This window comes from Doryrhamphus excisus, linkage group LG19, assembly GCF_037039965.1.
Source record: "Doryrhamphus excisus strain RoL-2023G ecotype Guam linkage group LG19, RoL_Dexc_Guam_v1.1, whole genome shotgun sequence".
NCBI classification, from domain to species: domain Eukaryota; kingdom Metazoa; phylum Chordata; class Actinopteri; order Syngnathiformes; family Syngnathidae; genus Doryrhamphus; species Doryrhamphus excisus.
In genome coordinates this window covers 5289134-5316112 of record NC_136375.1, presented here as the reverse complement: position 1 = coordinate 5316112, position 26979 = coordinate 5289134, and the positions used below count along the sequence as shown (strand labels likewise).

General features: G+C 39.1%; 2 protein-coding genes across 5 annotated transcripts in view; both read left to right on the top strand.

Moving 5' to 3' along the window:
• Nucleotides 1–9454: 9454 nt before the first annotated feature.
• Nucleotides 9455–20494, top strand: clic3 (chloride intracellular channel 3). Of its 2 annotated transcripts, none has more exons than XM_058057397.2 (7): nt 9455–9617; nt 9899–9958; nt 13283–13392; nt 16734–16859; nt 16928–17034; nt 18833–19008; nt 20250–20494. In XM_058057397.2, the coding sequence occupies exons 2-7, from the start codon at nt 9908–9910 to the stop codon at nt 20415–20417; spliced, it is 738 nt and encodes a 245-aa protein (XP_057913380.2). In that variant the 5' UTR covers nt 9455–9617; nt 9899–9907; the 3' UTR covers nt 20418–20494. The 2 variants fall into 2 exon arrangements, with proteins under 2 accessions (XP_057913380.2, XP_057913379.2); XM_058057396.2 differs by having other exon boundaries at nt 9456–9617; nt 9871–9958.
• A 780-nt stretch (nt 20495–21274) lies between these two features.
• pnpla7a (patatin-like phospholipase domain containing 7a) overlaps nt 21275–26979 on the top strand; it is a 35169-nt gene continuing 29464 nt past the window's right edge. For 2 of the 3 annotated variants that reach the window (XM_058057116.2, XM_058057115.2), the window contains exons 1-9: nt 21275–21423; nt 21740–21794; nt 22222–22305; nt 23841–23928; nt 24011–24093; nt 24157–24260; nt 24339–24479; nt 25384–25543; nt 25615–25695. In XM_058057116.2, the coding sequence (XP_057913099.2) occupies nt 21741–21794; nt 22222–22305; nt 23841–23928; nt 24011–24093; nt 24157–24260; nt 24339–24479; nt 25384–25543; nt 25615–25695 (795 nt within the window). In that variant the 5' untranslated portion in view covers nt 21275–21423; nt 21740. Of the gene's footprint in view, nt 21424–21739; nt 21795–22221; nt 22306–23840; nt 23929–24010; nt 24094–24156; nt 24261–24338; nt 24480–24612; nt 24758–25383; nt 25544–25614; nt 25696–26979 lie in introns of those variants that run through there. The other variant, XM_058057118.2, reaches the window with a different exon arrangement.

Below are 26979 nucleotides of genomic sequence, written 5' to 3'. Positions count from 1 at the left end.
TTTATGTGTTTTGTTTTTCAACCCAACTGCTCGCTACCAAAGACTTATTTCTACGTCTTTTAAGTGTTTTTGCGTGACAGGCACAAGGAGGTGATGATGCAACTCTACAATAAAGAGACCATGTTTGGTGCAGTTTTAAGCCACGAGGGGACAGAAGTGCACGGCCTGCATCTTCCCCATTGAAATGGAAGTGAAAACCAGGAAGTGAAAAGGCATCTCTCCGTGTTGCGCTTGGAGGACACACGGTAATATTTCTCCTTACGATTACAGCATTCCATTCAGTAGACAACCCCTCCCTGAATATCGACTGATGCACTGATTTTATTCTGTACTTACATGTTAGGTAAATCTACTTCATTTAATCAACCAGCTTAAGAAGGCCACAGAGCTCATTACTAGCAGGTGTGCACTGCCAGCTCCGCCTCTACGGGACCGCATGCACTGCAACACAAGGCAGACAGGTGGCAGCAGAGTACTACTGTACTTAAATACTATAAGTAATAAGTATCTGCCCTCTTTATCTTTTACATCTTTACATCAGTGACATGTAATCCTACTAGATAGAAGAATGGCCACCCACCTCCTATGAGTAAGTACTGTAACCAAATTGTTTTGATTTATTGTCTTCCTGTCATGATAAGTGGGTGATCGCGTGTCAAACTCAGACTCGGGGGCCGAATTCGGCCCACACTGCAATTTTCATTGTTTGGAAAATACCATTGAGTTAACCCGCATCAGGTACCTTATCAATCAAAGTCATTCATCCAATATGAACTACTCCTCTGGCATTTTGATTTTAGAAGTGGAAACAATATTGTATTTCGCACAAACATCATATCCATCTGTAATAAGGGTGTGAAGATACAGATTCAGACCAAAAGTAAAAATATTTTAACTGTACATGACTGAAAACGGCATCACTTTTCCTATTACACTATTTTTTCTGTACAAAATAGCTTCAACATGTACAACAGTCAAAAGTGACCGTTTTAATTACAGCAAAGCATTCTGGGTAACATATAATCTGCCCGTTCCACCCTGAACGCTGAAGTTGGCTTCCGATTGGCCAGCTTCCAAATCACACTTAAGAGGAGATTACAGACTATAGACACAAAATTTAAGGTGGAACTGATGTAATAGGTACGAAATTTAAGGTGGGATGGACATATTGAGTAATGCCAGTGTGTGTCTTGTGTGTTTTGGTGTTGATATAAAATACTGTAACTTCTACCGGACATTCAGAAAGTGAAGAAGAGGTGTTCGATCAACAATAACTTTATTCCAACGAACAACTACACTGATGAACCTAAGCAACTTCCTGGTTCATGAAGGATGATGACCGAGACTACTTCCTGGTTTATGAAGGATGATGACCAGGACTACTTCCTGGTTAATGATGGATGATGACCGGGGCTACTTCCTGGTTCATGAAGGATGATGACCAAGACTACTTCCTGGTTAATGAAGGATGATGACCGGGGCTACGTCCTAGTTCATGAAAAATTATGACAAGGATGATGACCGGGACTACTTCCTGGTTCATGAAAGATGATGACCAAGACTACTTCCTGGTTCTAGAAGGATGATGACCGGGGCTACTTCCTGGTTCTTGAAGGATGATGACCGGGGCTACTTCCTGGTTCATGAAGGCTGATGACCAAGACTACTTCCTGGTTCATGAAGGATGATGACCAGGACTACTTCCTGGTTAATGAAGGATGATGACCAGGATGACTTCCTAGTTCATGAAGGATGATGACCAAAACTACTTCCTGGTTCATGAAGGATGATGACCAAGACTACTTCCTGGTTCATGAAGGATGATGACCAAAACTACTTCCTGGTTAATGAAGGATGATGACCGGGGCTACTTCCTGGTTAGTGAAGGATGATGACCGGGGCTACTTCCTGGTTAATGAAGGATGATGACCAAGACTACTTCCTGGTTCATGAAGGATGATGACCAAAACTACTTCCTGGTTAATGAAGGATGATGACCGGGGCTACTTCCTGGTTAATGAAGGATGATGACCAAGACTACTTCCTGGTTCATGAAGGATGATGACCAAAACTACTTCCTGGTTAATGAAGGATGATGACCGGGGCTACTTCCTGGTTAATGAAGGATGATGACCGGGGCTACTTCCTGGTTAATGAAGGATGATGACCAAGACTACTTCCTGGTTCATGAAGGATGATGACCAAAACTACTTCCTGGTTAATGAAGGATGATGACCGGGGCTACTTCCTGGTTAATGAAGGATGATGACCGGGGCTACTTCCTGGTTAATGAAGGATGATGACCAAGACTACTTCCTGGTTCATGAATGATGATGACCGGGGCTACTTCCTGGTTAATGAAGGATGATGACCAAGACTACTTCCTGGTTCATGAAGGATGATGACCAAAACTACTTCCTGGTTAATGAAGGATGATGACCGGGGCTACTTCCTGGTTAATGAAGGATGATGACCAAGACTACTTCCTGGTTCATGAAGGATGATGACCAAAACTACTTCCTGGTTAATGAAGGATGATGACCGGGGCTACTTCCTGGTTAATGAAGGATGATGACCGGGGCTACTTCCTGGTTAATGAAGGATGATGACCAAGACTACTTCCTGGTTCATGAAGGATGATGACCGGGGCTACTTCCTGGTTAATGAAGGATGATGACCGGGGCTACTTCCTGGTTCATGAAAGATGATGACCAAGACTACTTCCTGGTTAATGAAGGATGATGACCGGGGCTACTTCCTGGTTAGTGAAGGATGATGACCGGGGCTACTTCCTGGTTAATGAAGGATGATGACCAAGACTACTTCCTGGTTCATGAAGGATGATGACCAAAACTACTTCCTGGTTAATGAAGGATGATGACCGGGGCTACTTCCTGGTTAATGAAGGATGATGACCAAGACTACTTCCTGGTTCATGAAGGATGATGACCGGGGCTACTTCCTGGTTCATGAAGGATGATGACCAAGACTACTTCCTGGTTCATGAAGGATGATGACCAAAACTACTTCCTGGTTAATGAAGGATGATGACCGGGGCTACTTCCTGGTTAATGAAGGATGATGACCAAGACTACTTCCTGGTTCATGAAGGATGATGACCAAAACTACTTCCTGGTTAATGAAGGATGATGACCGGGGCTACTTCCTGGTTAATGAAGGATGATGACCGGGGCTACTTCCTGGTTAATGAAGGATGATGACCAAGACTACTTCCTGGTTCATGAAGGATGATGACCGGGGCTACTTCCTGGTTAATGAAGGATGATGACCGGGGCTAATTCCTGGTTCATGAAGGATGCTGACCGGGGCTAATTCCTGGTGAATGAAGGATGATGACCGGGGCTACTTCCTGGTTAATGAAGGATGATGACCGGGGCTACTTCCTGGTTCATGAAGGATGATGACCGGGGCTACTTCCTGTTTTTTCGGCAGGGTGGTTCATGAAAAATAATGATCTAGGCTAATTATTGGTTCATGCAGAACAATGACCGAGGCCACTTTTGGGTTTATTGAGAATGATGACCTTGGCTACTTCCTGGATCGTGGAGATTAATGATCTAGAAAACTTCCTGGTTCATGGAGGATGATGACCTACATTCTAAATTTTGGAGATGGCGATTGACTGAGCCCAATCCACATTTCTTTCTTTCAGAAGTGGAAAGTGTTATCTACTTCAGATACGTTCATTTCTGCGTCTCTTATTCTCATGGTGCAGGTTTTGCACACAGTAATTCGTTTTTTGTTCATGACCTCGTAATTTACAAAGGTGAATGAAATGATCCTAGGGAGCATGTCGACACATCATGGTGTTAATCACCGCTACTCTCCACAGAAATGTGATCCACACCCTTGTTGTTTGTTCCTCATTGGACGTTAATAGATGCATTTAATGGGACCATTATGTGGGAAAATTTGTTGTCTAGCTGGAAATGACATAATAATCACATTTTACTCAACACACTCACTGACAATCTGAAGTATTTTCATGTATTTTTTGAGTTATCCTGTCCGTGTCTTTGGTCCGTGTAGCAGTCACACAACACACTGCACTTGCAACGAACCAAGACCCATGTCTCATTCAGACCATTGCGTCCACACTTTCCACACTAAAAGAAGCGAACAAGCAGAGCAAGCACAACACAGTTCAATTAAAACCAGGATTAGCCTAATTACCAGGAAATTACCTATGATCTCCTCCAGGCAGGGAGGGGCTCGTCTTGCAGAAGTGCGTTACACAGTCTTCCCAGCTTGGTACTCTTCGTACTCTGTCATTCGTGATACTGAGAAAGAAGACAATGTTTGGGATTCTCCTCAAGTCAAAAGTCCTCCAAGGTTGCTGAGAACTAAGTAATAATAAGTAATAATAGTTCCACTTTTGCTCCACTTCATGGAGGAACAATGACCTAGGCTAATTCCTGGTTGATAGAAGGACTTAAACAACTTGCTGGTTGATAAAGAAGGATAACCTAGGCTACTTCCTGGTTCATGGAGGATGATAACCTAGGCTACTTCCTGGTTCATGGAGGATGATAACCTAGGCTACTTCCTGGTTCATGGAGGATGATAACCTAGGCTACTTCCTGGTTCATGGAGGATGATAACCTAGGCTACTTCCTGGTTCATGGAGGATGATAACCTAGGCTACTTCCTGGTTCATGGAGGATGATAACCTAGGCTACTTCCTGGTTCATGGAAGATGAAAACATAGGCTACTTCCTGGTTCATGGAGGATGATAACCTAGGCTACTTCCTGGTTGATGGAAGATGAAAACCTAGGCTACTTCCTGGTTGATGGAGGATGATAACCTAGGCTACTTCCTGGTTCATGGAGGATGAAAACCTAGGCTACTTCCTGGTTCATGGAGGATGATAACCTAGGCTACTTCCTGGTTCATGGAGGATGATGACCTTGGCTACTTCCTGGTTCATAACGGATGACAACCTAGGCTACTTCCTGGTTCATGGAGGATGATAACCTAGGCTACTTCCTGGTTCATGGAGGATCATAACCTAGGCTACTTTGTAGTTCATGGAGGACGATAACCTAGGCTACTTCCTGGTTCATGGAGGACCATAACCTAGGCTACTTCCTGGTTCATAGAGGATCATAACCTAGGCTACTTCGTGGTTCTCAACGGATGACAACCTAGGCTACGCCCTTTCATGGAGGATGATTACCTAGGCTACTTCCCTGGTTCATGGGGGATGAAAACCTAGGCTACTTCCTGGTTCATGGAGGATGATAACCTAGGCTACGTCCTGGTTCATGGGGGATGATAACCTAGGCTACTTCCTGGTTCATGGAGGATGATAACCTAGGCTACTTCCTGGTTCATGGAGGATGATAACCTAGGCTACTTCCTGGTTCATGGAGGATGATAACCTAGGCTACTTCCTGGTTCATGGATGATGATAACCTAGGCTACTTCCTGGTTGATGGAGGATGATAACCTAGGCTACTTCCTGGTTCATGGAGGATGAAAACCTAGGCTACTTCCTGGTTCATGGAGGATGATAACCTAGGCTACTTCCTGGTTCATGGAGGATGATGACCTTGGCTACTTCCTGCTTCATAACGGATGACAACCTAGGCTACTTCCTGGTTCATGGAGGATGATAACCTAGGCTACTTCCTGGTTCATGGAGGATGAAAACCTAGGCTACTTCCTGGTTCATGGAGGATGATAACCTAGGCTACTTCCTGGTTCATGGAGGATGATGACCTTGGCTACTTCCTGGTTCATAACGGATGACAACCTAGGCTATTTCCTGGTTCATAACGGATGATGACCTAGGCTACTTCCTGGTTCATGGAGGATCATAACCTAGGCTACTTTGTAGTTCATGGAGGACGATAACCTAGGCTACTTCCTGGTTCATGGAGGACCATAACCTAGGCTACTTCCTGGTTCATAGAGGATCATAACCTAGGCTACTTCATGGTTCTCAACGGATGACAACCTAGGCTACGCCCTTTCATGGAGGATGATTACCTAGGCTACTTCCCTGGTTCATGGGGGATGAAAACCTAGGCTACTTCCTGGTTCATGGAGGATGATAACCTAGGCTACGTCCTGGTTCATGGGGGATGATAACCTAGGCTACTTCCTGGTTCATGGGGGATGACTACCTAGGCTACTTCCTGGTTCATGGAGGATGATAACCTAGGCTACGTCCTGGTTCATGGATGATGATAACCTAGGCTACTTCCTGGTTCATGGAGGACGATAACCGAGGCTACATCCTGGTTCATGGAGGATGATGACCTCGGCTACTTCCTGGTTTATAACGGATGACAACCTAGACTACTTCCTGGGAAATGGAGGACGATAACCTAGGTTACTTTCTGGTTCATGGAGGATGATAACCTAGGCTACTTTCTGGTTCATGGAGGACGATAACCTAGGCTACGTCCTGGTTCATGGAGGATGATAACCTAGGCTACGTCCTGGTTCATGGATGATGATAACCTAGGCTACTTCCTGGTTCATGGAGGACGATAACCGAGGCTACATCCTGGTTAATGGAGGATGATGACCTCGGCTACTTCCTGGTTTATAACGGATGACAACCTAGACTACTTCCTGGTTCATGGAGGACGATAACCTAGGTTACTTTCTGGTTCATGGAGGATGATTACCTAGGCTACTTCCCTGGTTGATGGAAAAATACTTGATGACCTCGGTTACTTCCTGGTTCATAACGGATGTCAATCTAGGTTACTTTCTGGTTCATGGAGGATGATTACCTAGGCTACTTTCTGGTTCATGGAGGATGATTACCTAGGCTACTTCCCTGGTTGATGGAAAAATACTTGATGACCTCGGTTACTTCCTGGTTCATAACGGATGTCAATCTAGGCTACTTCCTGGTTCATGGAGGATCATAACCTAGGCTACTTCCTGGTTCAGGGAGGATCATAACCTCGGCTACTTCATGGATCTAAACGGCATCATCAGCACACGTCCGGCTGAGTTCTGTAATAATTGGAGATTTAAAATACTTTTTTTGGGAAGTCCAGAGAGCAGGGTATTACAGTAATCTAAACGACAGGATATACAGTGCATCCGGAAAGTATTCACAGCGCTTCACTTTTTCTACATTTTGTCATGTTACAGCCTCATTCCAAACTGAATTAAATTAATCTCTTACCTCAAAATTCCACACAAAATACTCCATTATGACAATGTGAAAAAAGTTTTTTTTGACATGTTGCATGAATTTATTAAAAATAGAAAACAAAAAAATCACATTTACATAAGTATTCACAGCCTTTGCCATGAAGCTCAAAATTGAGCTCAGGTGCATCTTTTTTCCACTGATCATCCTTGAGATCTTTCTACAGCTTAATTGGAGTCCACCTGCAGTAAATTCAGTTGATTGGACATGATTTGGAAATATAATAACTGTCTATATAAGGTCCCACAGTTGACTGTGCATGTCAGAGCACAAACACCAAGCATGAAGTCAAAAGAACTGTCTGTAGACCTGCGAGACAGGATTGTCTTGAGGCACAAATCTGGGGAAGGATACAGAAACATTTCTGCTGCTTTGAAGGTCCCAATGAGCACAGTGGCCTCCATTATTCGTAAATGGAAGACGTTTGGAACCACCAGGACTCTTCCTAGAGCTGGCCGGCCTTCTAAACTGAGCCATCGGGGAAGAAGGGCCTTAGTCAGGGAGGTGACCAAGGCCCCGATGGTCACTCTGTCAGAGCTTCAGCGTTCCTCTGTGGAGAGAGGAGAGCCTTCCAGAAGGACAACCATCTCTGCAGCAATCCACCAATCAGGCCTGTATGGTAGAGTGGCGAGACGAAAGCCACTCCTTAGTAAAAGGAACATGGCAGCCCGTCTGGAATTTGCCAAAAAGCACCTGAATGACTCTCAGACCATGAGAAACAAAATTCTCTGGTCTGATGAGACAAAGATTGAACTCTTTGGTGTGAATGCCAGGCGCCATGTTTGGAGGAAACCAGGCACTGCTCATCACCAGGCCAATACCATCCCTACAGTGAAGCATGGTGGTGGCAGCATCATGCTGTGGGGATGTTTTTCAGCAGGAGGAACTGGCAGACTAGTCAGGATAGAAGGAAAAATGAATGCAGCAATACATATATAGAGATATCCTGGATGAAAACCTGCTCCAGAGCGCTCTTGACCTCAGTAGACTGGTCATGTACCTTGACCATATAGACAGTAGACATTAGCACACAGCCAAGATCTCAAAAGATTGGCTTCAGAACCACTCCGTGAATGTCCTGGAGTGGCCCAGCCAGAGTCCAGACTTGAATCCGATCGAACGTCTCTGGAGAGATCTGAAAATGGCTGTGCACAGACGTCTCCCATCCAACCTGATGGAGCTTGAGACTTATTGCAAAGAAGAATGGGCAAAACTGCCTAAAGATAGGTGTGCTAAACTTGTGGGATCATATTCAAAAAGACTTGAGGCTGTAATTGCTGCCAAAGGTGGATCAACAAAGTATTAAGCAAAGGCTGTGAATACTTATGTAAATGTGATTTTTTTGTTTTCTATTTTTAATAAATTCAAAACATGTAAAAAAAAAAACTTTTTTCACATTGTCATAATGGAGTATTTTGTGTAGAATTTTGAGGTAAGAGATTAATTTAATTCAGTTTGGAATGAGGCTGTAACATGACAAAATGTAGAAAAAGTGAAGTGCTGTGAATACTTTCCGGATGCACTGTAAAAGCATGCATTAGCACCTCCGTACTGGCCTGAGAGAGAATAACCTAGGCTACTTGCTGGTTCATGGAGGATGATAACCGAGGTTACTTCCTTGGTTCATGGGGGATTGTGACTGAGGCTACGCTCTGGTTGATGGAGATTCATAACCTCGGCTATGTCCTGGTCGATGGAAAAAGAGAGAGGCTACTTCCTGGTTCATGGAGATCAATGACCGAAACAACCTCATGCTTAATGGACCACAATTTTTAGCCTCATTTTGACCTATTTTCTTGGTGCAAGGGAAATAATGACCTAGGCTACTTCCTGGTTCGTGGAGAATACCTCCTAGTTCATAAAGAAAGACCATGACCATGATCATAAACTGCCCTGTTTGGTGCAGGATGATGTAAGACAACCATGGTTGTACTGTTTTGATTTTGAGATGTAGAAATATTTAGTAAATTCCTCTTAGAAAAGCAAAAGCAGAATCGTATTAGTTTTTTCCGTTTCTTTGTTAGCCAGCAGTCGGACTGCAGTCTTCCATTTGGTTTCCTCAAAAGCATTATAATCATGAAGCTATGCGTGTTTGTTTTTATGTCCAGCTGTTAGTGAACCGGTTACTTTTGCTTTAGTATTGTAAGCAAAGTTATGACACCGGTGCTGATTTATTTATTTATTTTTTCAGAAAAAAAAAAATGCTGAAAGGCCCGAGAGGAGAGATGCAGACTGACTGGTCAGACTGGTAAATCTGGGAGGGGGTGTGGTTTGCCAGGTGTGGTGTGACATCAAGCAAATACCTGCAAACTGACAGATGACTGTGGACGGGGGAGGACGGATGGAAAATTACATTTAAATCTTTTCAGTCGGGTGGAGGAAAAATTAAGTAACCCGTGCTGAGAGTGACTTTCACTGTGAGTACAAACTTTTGATTAAAAAGACAATTTAAAAAGACAATAACACCGATTTTTGGGTAATCCCTTGCAATAAGGTACACAAAATCCCAATATTTAATGAGGAACAAACCTAGCCAACCCTAAGCACTACCTCATTAGTTCTTAAGTAACTACTCTAAATTGATGTGCCTTAATTCCTCAGTAACTTTTGTGTACCTTCTTGCAAAGTGAGATCACTTTTGTCACCAAATAATGAAACGTGTCTTTGCAGCAACATAACAAAAAAATCGTGCATGCAGAGGGGACAGATGGACCAAAAAAGGGTGGCTGATACCCCGGAGATTGAACTGTTTGTCAAGGTGGGGCTTGCATTGTTTACATGTACTCTCAAGAAAACACAGAATATATACTTTGTTAGCTAAACACCAAAATATAAATGTATTATTGTTATTTTAAAAAAAGAGAAACAAAATATTTTCAAATTTCACTTATATTTTAAAAAATGTTTCTTATTTTTTAATTTTTAATTTTTTAGCATTCACAACCTTAAAAATGCCTTTATTTATTTATTACAAAAAATGAATTTTTAAACATTTAAAGCAGGAACATATGATTATTTTTGAAAGGGTTTTTCTTTAGTTGCTAAAGTGAACCATTAAAGACACATGTCCAGGCACGTGGCAGCGAGCAAAACCAAACAAATAAATTACCATTTTTAGAGGTTGTTTAGGTTGATTTTATTTTATTGTATTTAAATGTGGGCGTGACATCATCCCTCAACTTGAAATTCCTGAGATGTTGGACGTGAAGGCAGTCTCGGGGCGGAGCAGGCTCTGCAAGATGTCATCACAATTTGGTCAGATGCAGATGCCAGAAGCCACTCTGGAAGGTTTGGCGTGACATTTGACAAAGTTAATAATTGGCAAATTATCACCCGGCATCTGTCCCGTATCCATGGTTCCAATTTGAGCTCACGAGCCTCGGGTCTGCGGCCGATTCTAATCCAAGCATTTTGGCATTTTTCAACATTTTAGTTCACTGACTTTGTTGTTCATCCCATCATGCCTTGGTGTTTGTCACAACGGTGACCTGCATTGACTGGCCACGACATTAGCTACACTTACACAGTAGCACAACCGCGGCATCAAGCATTCTGCATGTATGGCTGACTTAAGCATGCTAAAATATTACCCCACTTTCAGTACATTGCAGTATGAACCTTGCAATACTAAATTGGTTTTATAACGTACACGGTGCTTTACACAAATTCGGCACGATCGTGCATCAGTCACTGATGATATATACATTTGATTATATATATATTTATTTCGTCTTGTGGTACTTAACGTGGTGCTTTTGAGAACTCCAGCACCCCCGCGACCTCCGTGAGGCTTCTCACGAGGCAGCCTATCCCAGCTGTCTTTGGCCGAGAGGCAGGGTACACCCTGGACTGGTCGCCAGCCACAGGGCACATATAGACAAACAACCATTCACACTCACATTCATATCTATGGACAATTTGGAGTGGCCAATTAACCTAGCATGTTTTTGGAATGTGGGAGGAAACCGGAGTACCCGGAGAAAACCCACAGGGAGAACATGCAAACTCCACACAGAGATGGCCGAGGGTGGGAATTGAACTCTGGTCTCCTAGCTGTGAGGTCTGCGCGCTAACCACTCGACCGCCGTGCCGCCCACAACTTCACATATTGTTGGCAATTACAAATAATTTTGAAAATAAAGTCTCAAGGATCACTTACACACATACACAGTACACATATAGCGGAATAATAAACAATATATACAGCAACTTCAGATCAATTCATGTCCATTTCAGACTTAAAATAAGATACCTGCCTGTTTCGGGTTAAACCACGCCCACTTCCGGTGTATAACCCGCCCACTCAAAGTAATTTAGATGCTTGAACAGATAAGATTCTAAAGTTTATTGCCTTTTGTACAATGCATAATATAATATTGATAATTGACAATAATTTGTAGAAAAATTAGCATCCAGCAAAATATATGGTGACAGGCCTACCTATGGTCCTGAGCGTTTGGGTCATGACCAAAAAAACAAGATTGAGGATACCAGCGGCTGAAATGAGTCTGGATGCCTCCCGGATGCCTCCCTTGTGAGGTGTTCTGGGCATGCCTAGCCGGGAGAAGGCCCCAGGGCTGACCTAGGACACGCTGGAGGGATTATTTCTCACAGCTGGACTGGGAACACCTTGGTGTCCCGTTCAGGACTTTTCTACTGAGACTGCTCGCCAAAAAAAAAAAAAGAAAAAGGAAATATCAGGAAGGAGTCAAGCACTGCACTGCATTGTGCTTTACGCTTTTTTGTGCATGCACAACACATACACAACAAAATTGGATTGGCATCATACCCTGCGGTGTGAACGTAGCCTATAACAGGGGTGGGCAAACTTTTTGACTCGCGGGCCGCATTGATATGACAAAATTTACGGGGGGGGGGGGGCAGACTATATATTTATAGACTATACTAACAGTCCACCTGGTATTACTGTATCTGTAAAATTGTCATGCAATCTGCTATTATTATTTATTATTTTATATTTATATTAAAATATTTAAAAAATAATAAAATATTATAATAATTACAATAAAATTAAAATAATAATTATTACATTATTATTATGTAAAATATGCAAATATATCATAATATTATATATAATTAATTTAATAATTAGCATTAATATAATAATTATAATAATCATAATAGTTCTAATAATAGTTATAATAATCTAATAATCTAATAATCTAATAATCTAATAATGATAATAATTATGATTATAATAATCTAATAATCTAATTATAATAATAGTAATAATTATTATTATTATTATGTGCTTGTGTCCCTTTTTTCAGGAGCACTTTGTAAACAACAGACCATGTCAAAAAACGAAATTGATAAAACCATCAAAAGGTTGGCTCAGGCCATGATGCCAGGTTGTATGTTGAGTTTAAATGAAACACTTTGGAAAGATTGGGCGGGCCGTATTCAAACACTTGGCGGGCCGGATGTGGCCCCCGGGCCGTAGTTTGCCCACCCCTGGCCTATAATGTGTATGATGTCATGCTGTTACTGAGGCAGTTTATACTTTCCACCACACAATGGCAAAAAAATACTAAACAAAAAGTATATTGCATTTTAAAGGATGCACATTTTATGATATATTTCACAACATTAGTGTTTGACTACAATTTGACCATAATGTGCGATGCGATGATGATGATATCCCAGTATGGAAAAAGTATATGATGGCAAGCTAGCAGCTTTACACGATGTGTAGACTGCACCCATGAGACCTGTGTGAACAGCTGGCAACACAACCAGTGTGCCGGTAGCACTCGTGCAGCCCTAGACCGTCGCACTACCGCTACAATGACCTTGCCGCTCAGTTGCGTTGCCAGCGATTCAGACAATAATAGAGTCGTTTGTCATTTTCAGTGCAAAATAAATCTATACTGCTGTATAAGCTGTACACGGACTACTCTGAAGTATATCCAAATGTCCTTACTATAGAATTTAAATACATTCAGTCATAGTACAAGATTAAAAGTTGTGTATTATTGTGATTTCTATGCATCCATTTGTAAAATGGCATCATATATTATGACTTGTCACACGCCAACATTGTCTTGTTTTCGCCTCTCAGGCCAGCAGTGATGCCGAGAGTGTGGGCAATTGTCCTTTCTGTCAGAGACTCTTCATGATTCTCTGGTTAAAGGGAGCCATCTTTAAGATCACCACCGTGGACATGAAGCGGTAAGCCCCGTTTTCAAAATGCATTGATCTATTTTTGACTCATAACTTACAGACGAAACCTACATATATTTCACAACACAGTACTTGCAGTTTGCAGCCTTTCGTGGGCCGGCAAGATTTTTTTTCAACACACTCTGTGAGAGCCAGTATCACAAACCAGTATAAAAATGATAGTTAATACGAACCACACCAGGGTTTCAAACCAACCTGGCAGCCTCACCAATGATGCACCACACAGGTGGGAACTCCAGCCTCCAGTTTCCACTCAGTGCTTGTAAACATGGCGCTCAGCAGCAGCATAAATGAAACGGTTCGATAATGAAAGGTTCAAATAATTCCAAACATCTACACTGCTACATCATCTAAACCAGGGGTCTCAAACTCTTTTTTTTTTCTTGTCAAACAGGTTTTTCATCTTTATTTTATTTTTTCTCAAACTCAATTTACCTGGAGGCCACTGGATCTTGGGTCTGGGTGAGGCTGGGCCGCATCAGGTTTAATAAAAAAAAAAAAAACAACAAAAAACGCATTTACTAAAAACAGAAAAAAAATAAAAATAAAAACTGTTTTTAATGCTTTTGCTTCTGCTAAACCCGACACTTTTTGAATGCTTTGGTTCCGGTTTTCCACAAGAAAAGCTCTAGTAAAACATTCTACTGTTGTTAATTTTTATTTACTACACAAAATAAAATAAAATAATAATAAAACGCAAATAAGAAAAATTTAAGAAACCACATATAGTTGGTGGGTAGAGAAATCATTTTTTTTCTGATTCAAATGAACAGTATTGGTAATGGTAATGGTTTCATTTCATTTGAACATGCATCAGATTACAATTGAATGCATCCCATAATCAGTTCACAGTTCCACATGTCCAAAAGGAGTAGGAAGAAGCAAAGCTTATTAAATCCTACCCCTCCATCTGGTACTTTTACAATCAGTAACTGTTACATTTGTTCACTTCCTGCTTTCCATAATACAGTTTAAGGTTTCTTTTCTTTTTTTTTATTTAATTTTTTATTTTTTTATAATAATGTACCCTGTACCGAAGTAGGAGGTGATATGAGCATCCAATGCCATAATGGGTACCATAGTAAGTGTCAATATAGTGATATATATAGCACATCATGACTGGTTCAAGACTCTTCATCCTTGTATTTAGCAAACATCAACTGCTTGTATTGTTTCTTGAATTGGCTCATCGTTGTGCATTGTTTGATTTCCTTACTCAATCCATTCCATAGTTTGATTCCACATACTGAAATGCTATGGCTAGCATAACGTAGTCCTAGCATAGAAGTGTTTCAAATGTACTTCTTCCCTGAGATCATATTTCTCCTCTCTTGTAGAGAAGTATTGGATGACATTTTTAGCTAATTGGTTATTTTTATCCTTATGCATTATTTTAGCTGTTTGAAGATGAACTATATCAGCAAGTTGAAGTATTTGTGATGTTAGAAATAAGGAGTTAGTATGTTCTCTGTGGGCGGCATTATGAATTATCCTTACTGACCTTTTTTGCAGTACATTTAGTGAGTGAAGATAGCTTTTATAGTTATTAGCCCATATTTCCATACAATAAGTAAGATATGGTAGAACCAGAGAGCAATAAAGAGTGTGGAGTGATTTCTGATTGAGAACAAACTTTGCTTTTTTCAATATTGAAATATTTCTGGCCACCTTATGTTGTATATTTGTAATATGAGGTTTCCAGCTCATATTTTCATCTATTGTGATTCCAGGAAATGTATTTTTGTTCACCCTTTCAATGTCTACACCGTCTATTTGTATTTGCTGATGTGTGTCCTTTCTGCTGTTACCAAAACAGCATGATTTTAGTTTTACTTAAGTTCAAGGACAATCTATTATCATCAAACCATCATTTCTTCTCTGACCATTCTAATGATTTCATCTGTACTCCCTCCAGAACAACAGTATTAAAATTAACATTAATGAAACTTAACCATTTTACCCAATTAGCAAGTTAGCATCGTTACATCTGGGAGCAGCGTCGTAACTTGCAAAATCGCGTCACACAGTACACAGCTTCAAGCTGTCATTTCTGGGTACATGATACCATATAGCATCCATATCAGACATTAAACTTTCATATCAAGGTGGGGGCCTCAAACTAGCGTCCCGCGGGCCGCATGTGATCTAAACAGTTCACAACCTAAGTTTATCTTAGCATGCCAAAAATATTAAACCTTCAAAGTGAAATATATCTACTCACCAGAGATTTCTTATCAACTGCTTTTGCAAGCTGCTTTTGAGGTTAAAAAAATCTATATCTACAAATCTAAAAAATTCAATATATATACATTTTTTAAAGATATATTTAATATATTATTACATACTGGATATGCATGTGCAGAGTATGAATAATTATTGATAAGGAATGTCAAAATAGGTAAAAAATAATTATGAAAATAGCTTTTTAAAAATTTGACATGTTTCTGTGACATTTTCATCGTCAATGAATAAATAAAAAATGACATGTATGTTCCCAATATTCATTCATTTTCTGCCGCTTTTCCTCACAAGCGTCGCGGGGGGTCCTGGAGCCTATCCCAGCTGTCTTTGGGCGAGAGGCGAGGTACACCCTGGACTGGTGGCCAGCCAATCACAGGGCACATATAGACAAACAACCATTCACACTCACATTCATACCTACTATGGACAATTTGGAGTCGCTAATTAACCTAGCATGTTTTTGGAATGTGGGAGGAAACCGGAGTACCTGGAGAAAACCCACGCATGCACGGGGAGAACATGCAAACTCCACACAGAGATGGCCGAGGGTGGAATTGAACCCTGGTCTGCACGCTAATCACTCTTCCACCGTGCCGCCCTGTTCCCAATATTATACAGAAAAAAATATCTGGTCTTATTTATTTCCCAAAACAAAATATGCCCCCACACTTTTAATTACCACGCTCTAAAGCTGGAATGGAACACACATCAAGTGTTGTCGTCTTAGCACTATGAATAGTAACATTAGCATTGATGCAAGTGCTAACATCACACAGGAGTTGTACTGGCCATTTAAGAAGCCCTGCAGGGTTGCCATGGTGATGACAGATCCCTATGACTTTACTTCACAACAACTTAGTTGATGTAATGCAGTGCTTCTCAAATAGTGGGGTGGGGGGTACTATCGCGGGTGCATAAGAGGGAGGGAGTACTGTCAATGTGCAGACCTGCCAACATGTAAAAATGGAAACATGGAATTTGACCCTTGAATTTGCTTCTCCATTTTCTTGCCATTTCCTGGTTTCAGTTTCAGATAACTAAATACATATTGTGAGTTTTGACATTTCTTTACATTTGTGGTGCGCCAGAGCACCGCACGTGCTGAAGACCTTGGCTCCGGGTTCTCAGCCTCCCTTCCTGCTGTACAACGGCGAGCTCAAAACAGACACCAATAAGATTGAGGAGTTCCTGGAGGAGAAATTAGCGCCACCACAGTGAGAGAAGCACAGCACAGAACCTTCATGGAAACAACGTTGCATTTAATGAGCCCTTCCCTTGACAGGTACACAAAACTGGGCTGTCGATACAAGGAGTCCACCTCCATTGGAGAAGACATCTTCCGGAAATTCTCAGCATACATAAAGAATCCCAACCCTGGATTGAATGACAGTAAGATGAACAACATAGAACATACAATATACAATATACAATATACAATATACAATATACAATATACAATATACAATATACAATATACAATATACAATATACAATATACAATATACAATATACAATATACAATATACAATATACAATATACAATATACAATATACAGTTCACCATTCGCACCAAAAAGTGATGGGAAACTTTATTCCTTCTACTCAATCTGTCGAATGTTAGGGCCAAATTGTAGAATTTGAGAATAAAAGTCGTACATTTCAGAGAAAAAAGGCATAGTTACACCATCTATGATCACTACAGAAGCATGGATGTTGGATCTCAGGATAGGAGGACAAACTGCCTCGCGCACAGGAGCTATGATGCATTCAATGACTTCCACGGGGTTGCACGGTGACTAATTGGTGATGGCAAGGACCATACTCTATCTGTCGAATAGTAGGGCCAAATCGTAGAATTTGAGAATAAAAGTCGTACATTTCAGAGGAAAAAAGGCATAAATTGACAAGAGTAAAAGTCGTAAAGTTTATAGCTATTATTACCTTTGAACGTGTTTTCATAGCTGTCCCATTCAATGCCTGTTACAACGGAGTACTAATATGATCTGATATTTCAACAATAAAGGCCGTAAATTTATGACAAAAAACTATATATTATATTATATTATATTATATTATATTATATTATATTATATTATATTATATTATATTATATTATATTATATTATATTATATTATATTATATTATATTATATTATATTATATTATATTATATTATATTATATTATATTATATTATATTATATTATATTATATTATATTATATTATATTATATTATATTATATTATATTATATTATATTATATTATATTATATTATATTATATTATATATATTATATTATATATATTATATTATATATATTATATTATTATGAAAATAAAGTTTACAGTTTCCCTCCACATAAGGCCTCCTTTTTCTTAGCCGTCTCAGGCAATGCCTGGAACATAAAAATACGACTTTTGTTCTCGTAATTTTACGAATTTACTCTTGTAATGTTATGGTAATTTTGGTAATTTGGTAATCAGCGCCGAGATGGGCGTGACGGCGCACCAGGGAGAGGTGTCCACATTTTCAGCTTGGCGCAGTGAAAATTTTGTGACAAAACAGCGCGCTAAAAGCTCGCCAACTCCAATCTGGTCTATTCTCAGCGCAGGTGAAGCGCGCCCTGCGCCGTGGTGAATTGGCTGACAGACACGTCACCAAAACCTCACACTCAGGTTTTTCAATAAACAATCACAGCAACCATTTTTGTATGAATTGATGTTTTTAAAAAAAAGATTATTTTCATATTATTATTATATTTATTTTTTATTATATTATATATTATATTATTATATTTATATTTATTTTATTATATTTCAGATTATTTAATATTTAATAATACTCCGTCGTAACAGGCACTGCCTGAGACATCTATAAAAACAGGGGACTTGTGTGACCTCTGGCCTTGGTAATATTATGACTTTTATTCTCCTAAATTTACGACTTTACTCTTGTAATATTACAAGTTTTTTCTCTTGAATTTATGGCTTCATGGCTGTAAATTTACAACCTTATTGCGGAAGTCTCAGATCATTCCAAAAACATGCATGTTAGGATCATTGGCCATCCAAATTGTCCATAGGTATGAATGTGAGTGGGAATGGTTGTTTGTCTATATGACTTGTAGTATCAGAGAAGCTAGTAAGAACAAGAAAGGATAACAATGATAATATGTTTTTTTTCCAGTGCTGCAGAAGAAATTCTTATCAACGCTGGTGAAGCTCAACATGTACTTGGAGACACCGCTCACTCATGAGCTGGACCAGAACCCGCATGCCACAGAGTCTTGTCGTCCCTACCTGGACGGGGACACGCTGACTTTGGCTGACTGCAACCTGCTTCCCAAACTCAACATTGTTAAGGTGAGACTTGCAGGAAGCCATATTTGGGTGAAGGTTTTAAACGTACAGAAGGATAGAAAATAGAAAAATTAATAGAGAATTAATGGATGGATGGATGGATGGATGGATATTTAATATATATCATAATTACATTGGAGTATTAGGACCATATTGAAAAAAAAATCTAAAGAAAAAAGTTGTAAATTTATGAGAAAAAAGTAATACATTTATGAGAAAAAAAGTTGTAATAATTTTAATTAATTATTTTTTCTGTAATATTTCACCTTTATGCTACGAAAATGGCATGATTATTGTTATTCTTGTAAAAAAAAGTGTTAATATTTTGACTTTATTCTTGTTTTTTTCCGTTTTTGCTGTTGCTTTTTCCTTTTCAATTGAACTTTCTTTTTGTACATTTTATATTTTTAATTAGGACTTTACTGACATACTGTAATATTTTGACTTCATTCTTGTAACATTATAACTTTATATAACTATACATTTTCCAAAAAATAAGAATTTTTATTCATTGTTTTGTGTGTTTCTCATCATGTAACAACTTTAAAAAAAATGTGTTTGATGTTCTAGTTCCTCATAATATTTCAACATTATTCTCGTGAATTAAAACTTTTTCCTCATTAGATTAGAAGTTTTTTTGTTAACATTTTGACTTTATTCTTGTGAAATTACTGATGTTTTTTTCCCAATTCTGCTGTTGCATTTTCCTTTTTAGTTGAACTTTCTTTTTGTAATTTTTATTTTTTTAATTAGGACTTTACTGACATACTGTAATATTTTTTAAAATATTTTTTAAACATTTTTTCATTCTTGTAACATTATAATTTTATATAACTATACATTTTCCAAAAATGAAGAATTTATTCATTGTTGTGTGTGTTTCTCATCATGTGTTTGATGTTTTATTTCCTCATAATATTTCAACATTATTCTTGTAAAATTACAACTTCTCCCCATTAGATTAGAAGTTTTCCACGTAATATTTTAACTTTATTCATTCATTCATTTTCTACCGCTTATCCTCACGACGGTCGCGGGGGTGCTGGAGCCTATCCCAGCTGTCTTCAGGGGAGAGGAAGGGTACAACTTTCAATATTGAAAGTGTATTTGATCAGGATGAAGAAACCAAATACAATTCACTTAGTAAACCTGTGTCTTTTGGCTCCCTGGCTCGTTTTGATGAGGGCGTGGCCAAGCTCTCATTACTACTCCTACTACCACTTTGTTGTCTCTATCGCCCCCAGGTGGTGTGTAAGAAGTATCGCGACTTTGACATCCCTGCAGAGCTGAAGGGTCTCACACGTTACCTGGACAACGCCTCCAAAAAAGATGAGTTTCGCTTCACCTGCCCCAATGACGCAGAGATCCTCATCGCGTACCAATCTGTGGCAAAATATCTGAATGCAAAATAGACGCACGGGGAAAGAATTGTAACGTATTGAGTGCTTTGTTGATTGCAATAACATGTGATAAAACATCTTGTATGCTGCATTGACTTTTCGATTTATTCCAAGAGCGTGGAGTCAGTTAATGCCCAATGACTTTATGTATTATTAGAATATTTTTGTATGCATCTGCTTGGTGTAAGGTGCAATGAAAGAATAACATGTTAATGTTAATGTACTCATCAGTATATGCTTTAGGTTTTACGGCATCTTTTGTTGACAAATATGTACATGCTGTATCTTTGTCATAATCCATCCTCTCGTATTTGTTTTAAATAGGTTATTTCTGTCAGAGTCAGAGGGGAAAAACACTGTGTGTTCCCTTTGTTTTCTTTCCAAATAACTTAATAAAAATGAAATGCCAAAACCTGATTGACTTTTTAATGATTGTAGGAAGCCTTCAAATGTTAACAGGCAATACTTTTCCGCTATAACTTCATGAAAGTGTGTTCATGTTGCTCTATAGGTAGATACTAAATCGCAAACAGTATGTATTACATGGACAACTATAAATGTATTTTAATACATGTACCAGAATCTGCCCCATATGTATTTATACCTCTCAAATTGTCTGTACAACCTTGAATGCGTCATACAATATCTGCACTATATTATATGTAGGTGTACAATGTTACATTCCTTCTGCTATTTTAACCATTGTATATATATCTACATCTTATCTGTAAAACAAAAAAAAATCAAAATGAACAAAACGGTGCAGGTAACACAACAATAGATAGTGGAACTCCCAACAATGTAAACAGGAAAATGCGGAAGTATATGACCCAAACTGATTGGATGACACCATCCAGCGGTACCATAGTAACAGCAAAAAAGCTGCTCATTGGTTGATGGCGTAAAATGGGCGTGCTAAACAAGTGACAGCGTAGATCAAACTTTGTTAGCTTGCTGCTAATTTTCCGAGTTGGAAATGTCCTATACTTGACACAGTCCCGCTGGGAATCAACGGAAAGTAAGTCCCCTCTTTCACGCACACACGGAATCTCTGCGCCGAACGTTGGCTTCGTTCTTTTATCGACTATGGCTTCCGTTAGCTATTAGCTTGCATGCTAATGTTATTGTAGCTAACATCGTTGATGGAAAGTCACCCTTTGTCAACATCGGTTCGTTTAAAGTTGCATTCAAGGCGTACAATTATATTTATGGGCCGCATTTGTTGCAATTTCAAGTCAAATTCTTGTTGTATCCTTAGCACAGCACATCAACTTGATGCCCCTCTTGTTTGCAGCAATGTAGGATATTAAAATGAAATAATTCCTCTGATGCAGGATGAGCTGCCACACGAACGGCGACGATGGAGACCTCTGCGGATGGGCGAGTTCAGTAAGTTGTACGAATGGCTTCAACTTGTGATGTGCAACATCAGCAGAGTATGGTAGACACTGTTTTAGCACCAGCAGGGAGCGTTTCCCCTTTCCTGATTCCTCTATTCTTGTCTCCGCAACCTCTTCTCTGCAACATTTTTGAAGGAAGTCGCACAAAGAGCGGATAGGTTAGGAGAGAAAAGCACCTAAGAGCTTGTATAATTGCATAAGTAGTTTTGCTGGAATGTAGCCAAGTGGGTCAGACTGCATTTTTGTAATGGCAGGTGAATACAGGTACACCCCCCCCCCCCCCCCACACACAATTAACTGTAGTATAGTGTAGGCAAGGGAAAATGTATAATGGAGCATGAGGCAGACCTATTGTCACTATGATATCCTGTTTGGTTAAGAATGAAATCAACATGGGCCTCCACTCATGTGTGCAGATGCTGGTACACGGCAAGAACGACATCACGGCCGTGACAACCCGAGTGCAACAGTTTGTGGAGGAGAGGATGCAGACCACCATGGTACGTGTGATATGAACAACGTGGGGCTGCCTGTGTTGCACTCCATGGCAATTCTTTACTGTCCGTCAAAGTGTAGCCAGACAGTATGTAGAATGAGCCTCAAAGGCAGGGCAGAGGACCAAATGGTGGAAGCTGAGAAAAGAAGAGTGTTGTAGGCTTTTTAGGCAGGAGTTGAGACAGGCGGTGCTTCCAGATGACTGGACAACTACAGCAAATGTGATCAGGGAGACCGGTATAGGAGAGTACTTGGTGTGTCACCTGGAAAGAAAGCAGATAAAGAGACTTGGTGGTGGACTGAGGAGGTGCAGGAGTGTATACAGTCAAAAAGGTTAGCTAAGAAGAAGTGGGACATGGAGAGGACTGAAGAGAGTAGACAGGAGTACAAGTAGATGAATCGTAAGGTGAAAGTTGAGGTGGCAAAGGCCAAACAGGTCTATGATGACTTTAACACTAGGTTGAACAGTAAGAAAGGAAATATGGATCTCTACAGGTTGCAGCAGGTTAGAGTGGTCAACTATTATTAAAAATAATAATATTAATCTGGTCATCATGCCTCTTGCTCTTGTTCTTGTTCTTGTTCTTATTCTTATTATCGTTCTTATTCCTATTCCTATTCCTATTCTTATTCTTATTCTTTTTATTCTTATTCTTGTATTCTTATTAATTATAATTATAATAAAATTATTATAATTCTTATAATAAAAATAAAATAATAATAATATTATTATGAAATAAAATAATAACATTATTATAATAATTATTATAATAATCTTATTATATAATAATAATAATATAATATATTATTATAATATATCTTAATTATAATACAATAATAATAAATTATTACAATTATTTTATTATTATAATTATTATTATAATTGGCATGATGACCAGAGAGCTATGTTCCAATCATAAACTGTATAAGGTTCCTAAAATATTGTGACAAGTCAATAACACTCAATAGGTTATTACTTAGGCTTATAAATATATATTTTTAAATCGTGCAATAAATATTTTACAATAAAAATCATAAAAAAAAAAAATTTTTTATTTATATTTTTAATGACTCGTGGCCCACCTGCAGTATCGCCGCGACCCACACTTTGGGAATCACTGAATTAGATTGTATATAGCACTTTTCAATGTACCCAAAGCTCTTCACAGTGACGACCATGCAATAAACCGAGCAATAACCTTTGGTGTGATCAACATGTACACGACTGTAAGTAGTGTATATAGTGTAACTTCATTTGTGTTACCTTGATTTTGCACTTTCTCTGCCGCTTTTTTACTTTTGCTGCCATGAGCCTAGAATTTCCCCTTATGGGACTAATAAAGGCCTATATTATCTTATCTTATTCATTCACTCCTCAGTCACACTCTGATGGTGGTGGTGGTATGGTATCTCTGTAGTCACAGCTGCCATGGGGTTGACTGACGGAAACGTGGCTGCCATTCATACACCAGTACGGGCAGCACATCATCAAGGATGTCGCTTGCCTTATTTAGCGCACCGCTTGTGTTGTCCTTTCCAGCTCACAGGCGTGCTAATCGGCGCCACCGTCGCAGTCGCAATGATCGGGATCGTGGTGCTCTTCCTGTACCGGAGGTTCAAACATGCTCGTGAGTCATCCCTCAACTTGAGCGCTGATGCTGGAGCTGCTTCAAGCGACTGATAAAACTGTCCCATGTGGTTTCTCTCAAGGTGAACAGCAGCCTGGTGTGCCTCACTACCGCTTCAGAAAACGAGACAAAGTGCTCTTCTATGGACGGAAAATCATGCGCAAGGTAGTCCTATATGGTGTCACACATGCGTGCTGCCTTTGTAACGTTATATTATTGCTTTTAAAGGTCCAGACGTTGTCCGCCATCCCTCCGCCTTCATCGTCTACCTCAGTGTCAAAGCAGCCACAGCGCGTCCGCAAGAGAACCAAAGTCCTGAGCATCGCTCGCAAGTAAGCCCTGTCGAGAAGAAGGAAGTGAAACGCCATTTTCAAAATGTGTGCCAAGTGTCTGTCCTCCCTTGCCAACAGAATCCTTCGCATCCGCAAAGATCCGCCCACCCTGCAGCCCAAAGAACCTCCTCCCTCGCTGCTGGAGGCCGACCTGACCGAGTTTGACGTGCAGAGCTCCAACCTGCCCTCCGAGGTTCTCTACATGCTGAAGAACGTCAGGTGGGTTTGCCGATGGCCGAACGTCACCTGCATCATGAAATAAATGGCTCGTAAAGAGATCAAACAAGAGAGAACGTTTAAGTTCAACACAAAATGACAACACACAATTCCCACTACTACATCGAATAACTCGTTCCGCAAGGCATGCTGGGAAGCCAGAAGCGCTCCCGGCGCCGCCACAATACATTCTATTTTTTATATTTATGTTTTATGTTTTTTTGGGGCGCACTTGATGTGGCCCAGCCTCACCCAGACTCGACCTCCAGCGGCCCCCCCAGGTAAGTCGAGGTTGAGACCGCTGCCAAAAATAAGTCATAATAAATCATGAAATTATTCAAATGTAATGAATTGGTCATGAAATGAAATCATACCAAATGGATGGACAATTGAATAAATGATACTGGATGTTAAGTCATTCAAATGTTCTTTATTTCTTTAATTTCTTTTAATTTTATAGTTGTGAAATGATAAAAAAAGTATATGCTAATTTAAGATTTGTTTTCATAATTTTGTTGAAAAAATATTTTGCTGTTAATTCATTCAATTAAATGTTAACTATTTAATTGATTTGACATTTATTTCATTTTAATTAATATATTGGTCATTAAATAACATGTGCTCATTTATATTATATTGATTTATTATTGTATTTCAAAATTTCATACAAAAAATATTTTGCATGTTAATTTCATTTGAATGATAATTTAATTGAATTTGGGCATATTTTTTTTTCCTTCCTGTTCTTTATTATTGTTGACTTAATTGATGGTTCAACGCCTTTTGTTGTATTTTGTATGTTTTGCCAGAAAAAAGCTAAAGAAAAAGATGACGCTGTCTGAGCTGAGATGTTCCATAGACGACCCACCGCATCGCTTTACTCTGTCCTGTGTTGTTATTTCTGCAGGGTGTTGGGACACTTTGACAAGCCCTTGTTCCTGGAGCTGTGTCGGCACATGGTGTTCATCGAGTTGCAGGAGGGCGAGAGTCTTTTCAAGCCCGGGGACGACGACGACAGCATCTACGTGGTCCAGGATGGACGACTGGAGCTGTGCATTTTTGAGAACGTAAGTTGACAAATGTGACACTTTCGAGCGACGCTGCTTTGACGTGGAATTGCTTTGTTGTCACCTTCCAGGATGGCACAGAAGTGGCAGTGAAGGATGTTCTTCCCGGAGACAGCGTCCACAGCTTGCTCAGTATTCTGGACATCATCACAGTGAGTTTATCTACACTTACACTCCTCTCAGCCAGGTCATTAATTCATGCCTTATTTTTCTCCATTAACTCAATAAATTAGCTGATTGAAAGGGTTTTAGCAGTGAGGTTTTTGTTGGCTTCATCTACAAGTAATGGATGGATGTGTTAGCAACCACTTGGGGGCGCTGTTGTTTCTGTCTCAGCAAAAACACATGCATGCAAATAAAGGTCAAAAACTTGTGTTTTTGCACGGGGAGAACATGCAAACTCCACACAGCGATGCCCAAGCAGAGATTCCGACCCAGGTGTGGCCAACATGCTAACCACTCAACCATCCCTGAATGTATTAGTAATCAATTTTAATGCAATCATTACATTTTCAAAATGCAGATATTTTAAATCAGGGGTTATAAACTGGTCTCAACCTGGGACCCAGTGGTCTTTAAGACTATTTTCATTCGACCAAATTAATATTTACATGTATGTGTATTAGTTTTTTTACACCTTAATTTGTATTATTTTAACATGTATATTTAATATATTCATTTTTATACATTTATTATGCATTTATACAGTTTTATACATTTATTTATTATTTGTTTTTCCATAATTTAATTCATTTTTGAATTTATTTGATATTTAAAAAAAAATCACTTATTATTATTAATATCTTCATTGTTTTTATTTTTATTCAATTTGTTACACATTTATTGAAGTAATTAAAAAATATATATTTTATTATTACTTTTACTTTTAAGTATGTTTTTGTATGTATTTTTATTTTTAAAAAATATTTTTGTAAATATTTTCCCACTTTTATTTTAGTCATTTTTATTTTGTGTTAATTTGTTTTTACACTTTTATTCAAGCAAATGTATTTGTTTCAAAAACACCCATAGTGGTTTGAAACATGAATACACACATGTACATTTCCAAAGGCCTGGTGAGGCTTTACAGAAGATGGATGGAAGTGCATTTTAGAGGAATTTATCAAATGAGGAAGAACATAACTGCTTTCATACAGACAATACATCAAGTAAAGTAAAATATAAAAAATGTATACAAAAATTCAAAATAACAAATCAAATATAAAACAATATTTACAACATATTCTACAATTGTTTTTCACTTGTAATGTTTTGAGGAAATATAATGTAATTTTAGTCGCATGTAATTAAAATATTAAAGAAAAAAGATGTTACTCTGTAAGTGGTAATATTGGTAATAGTGGTAATATTATGAGACAAAAACAATGAATCAACAAAAAACAAGTTGTCATGTTACAAGAATCAAGTATGTATGT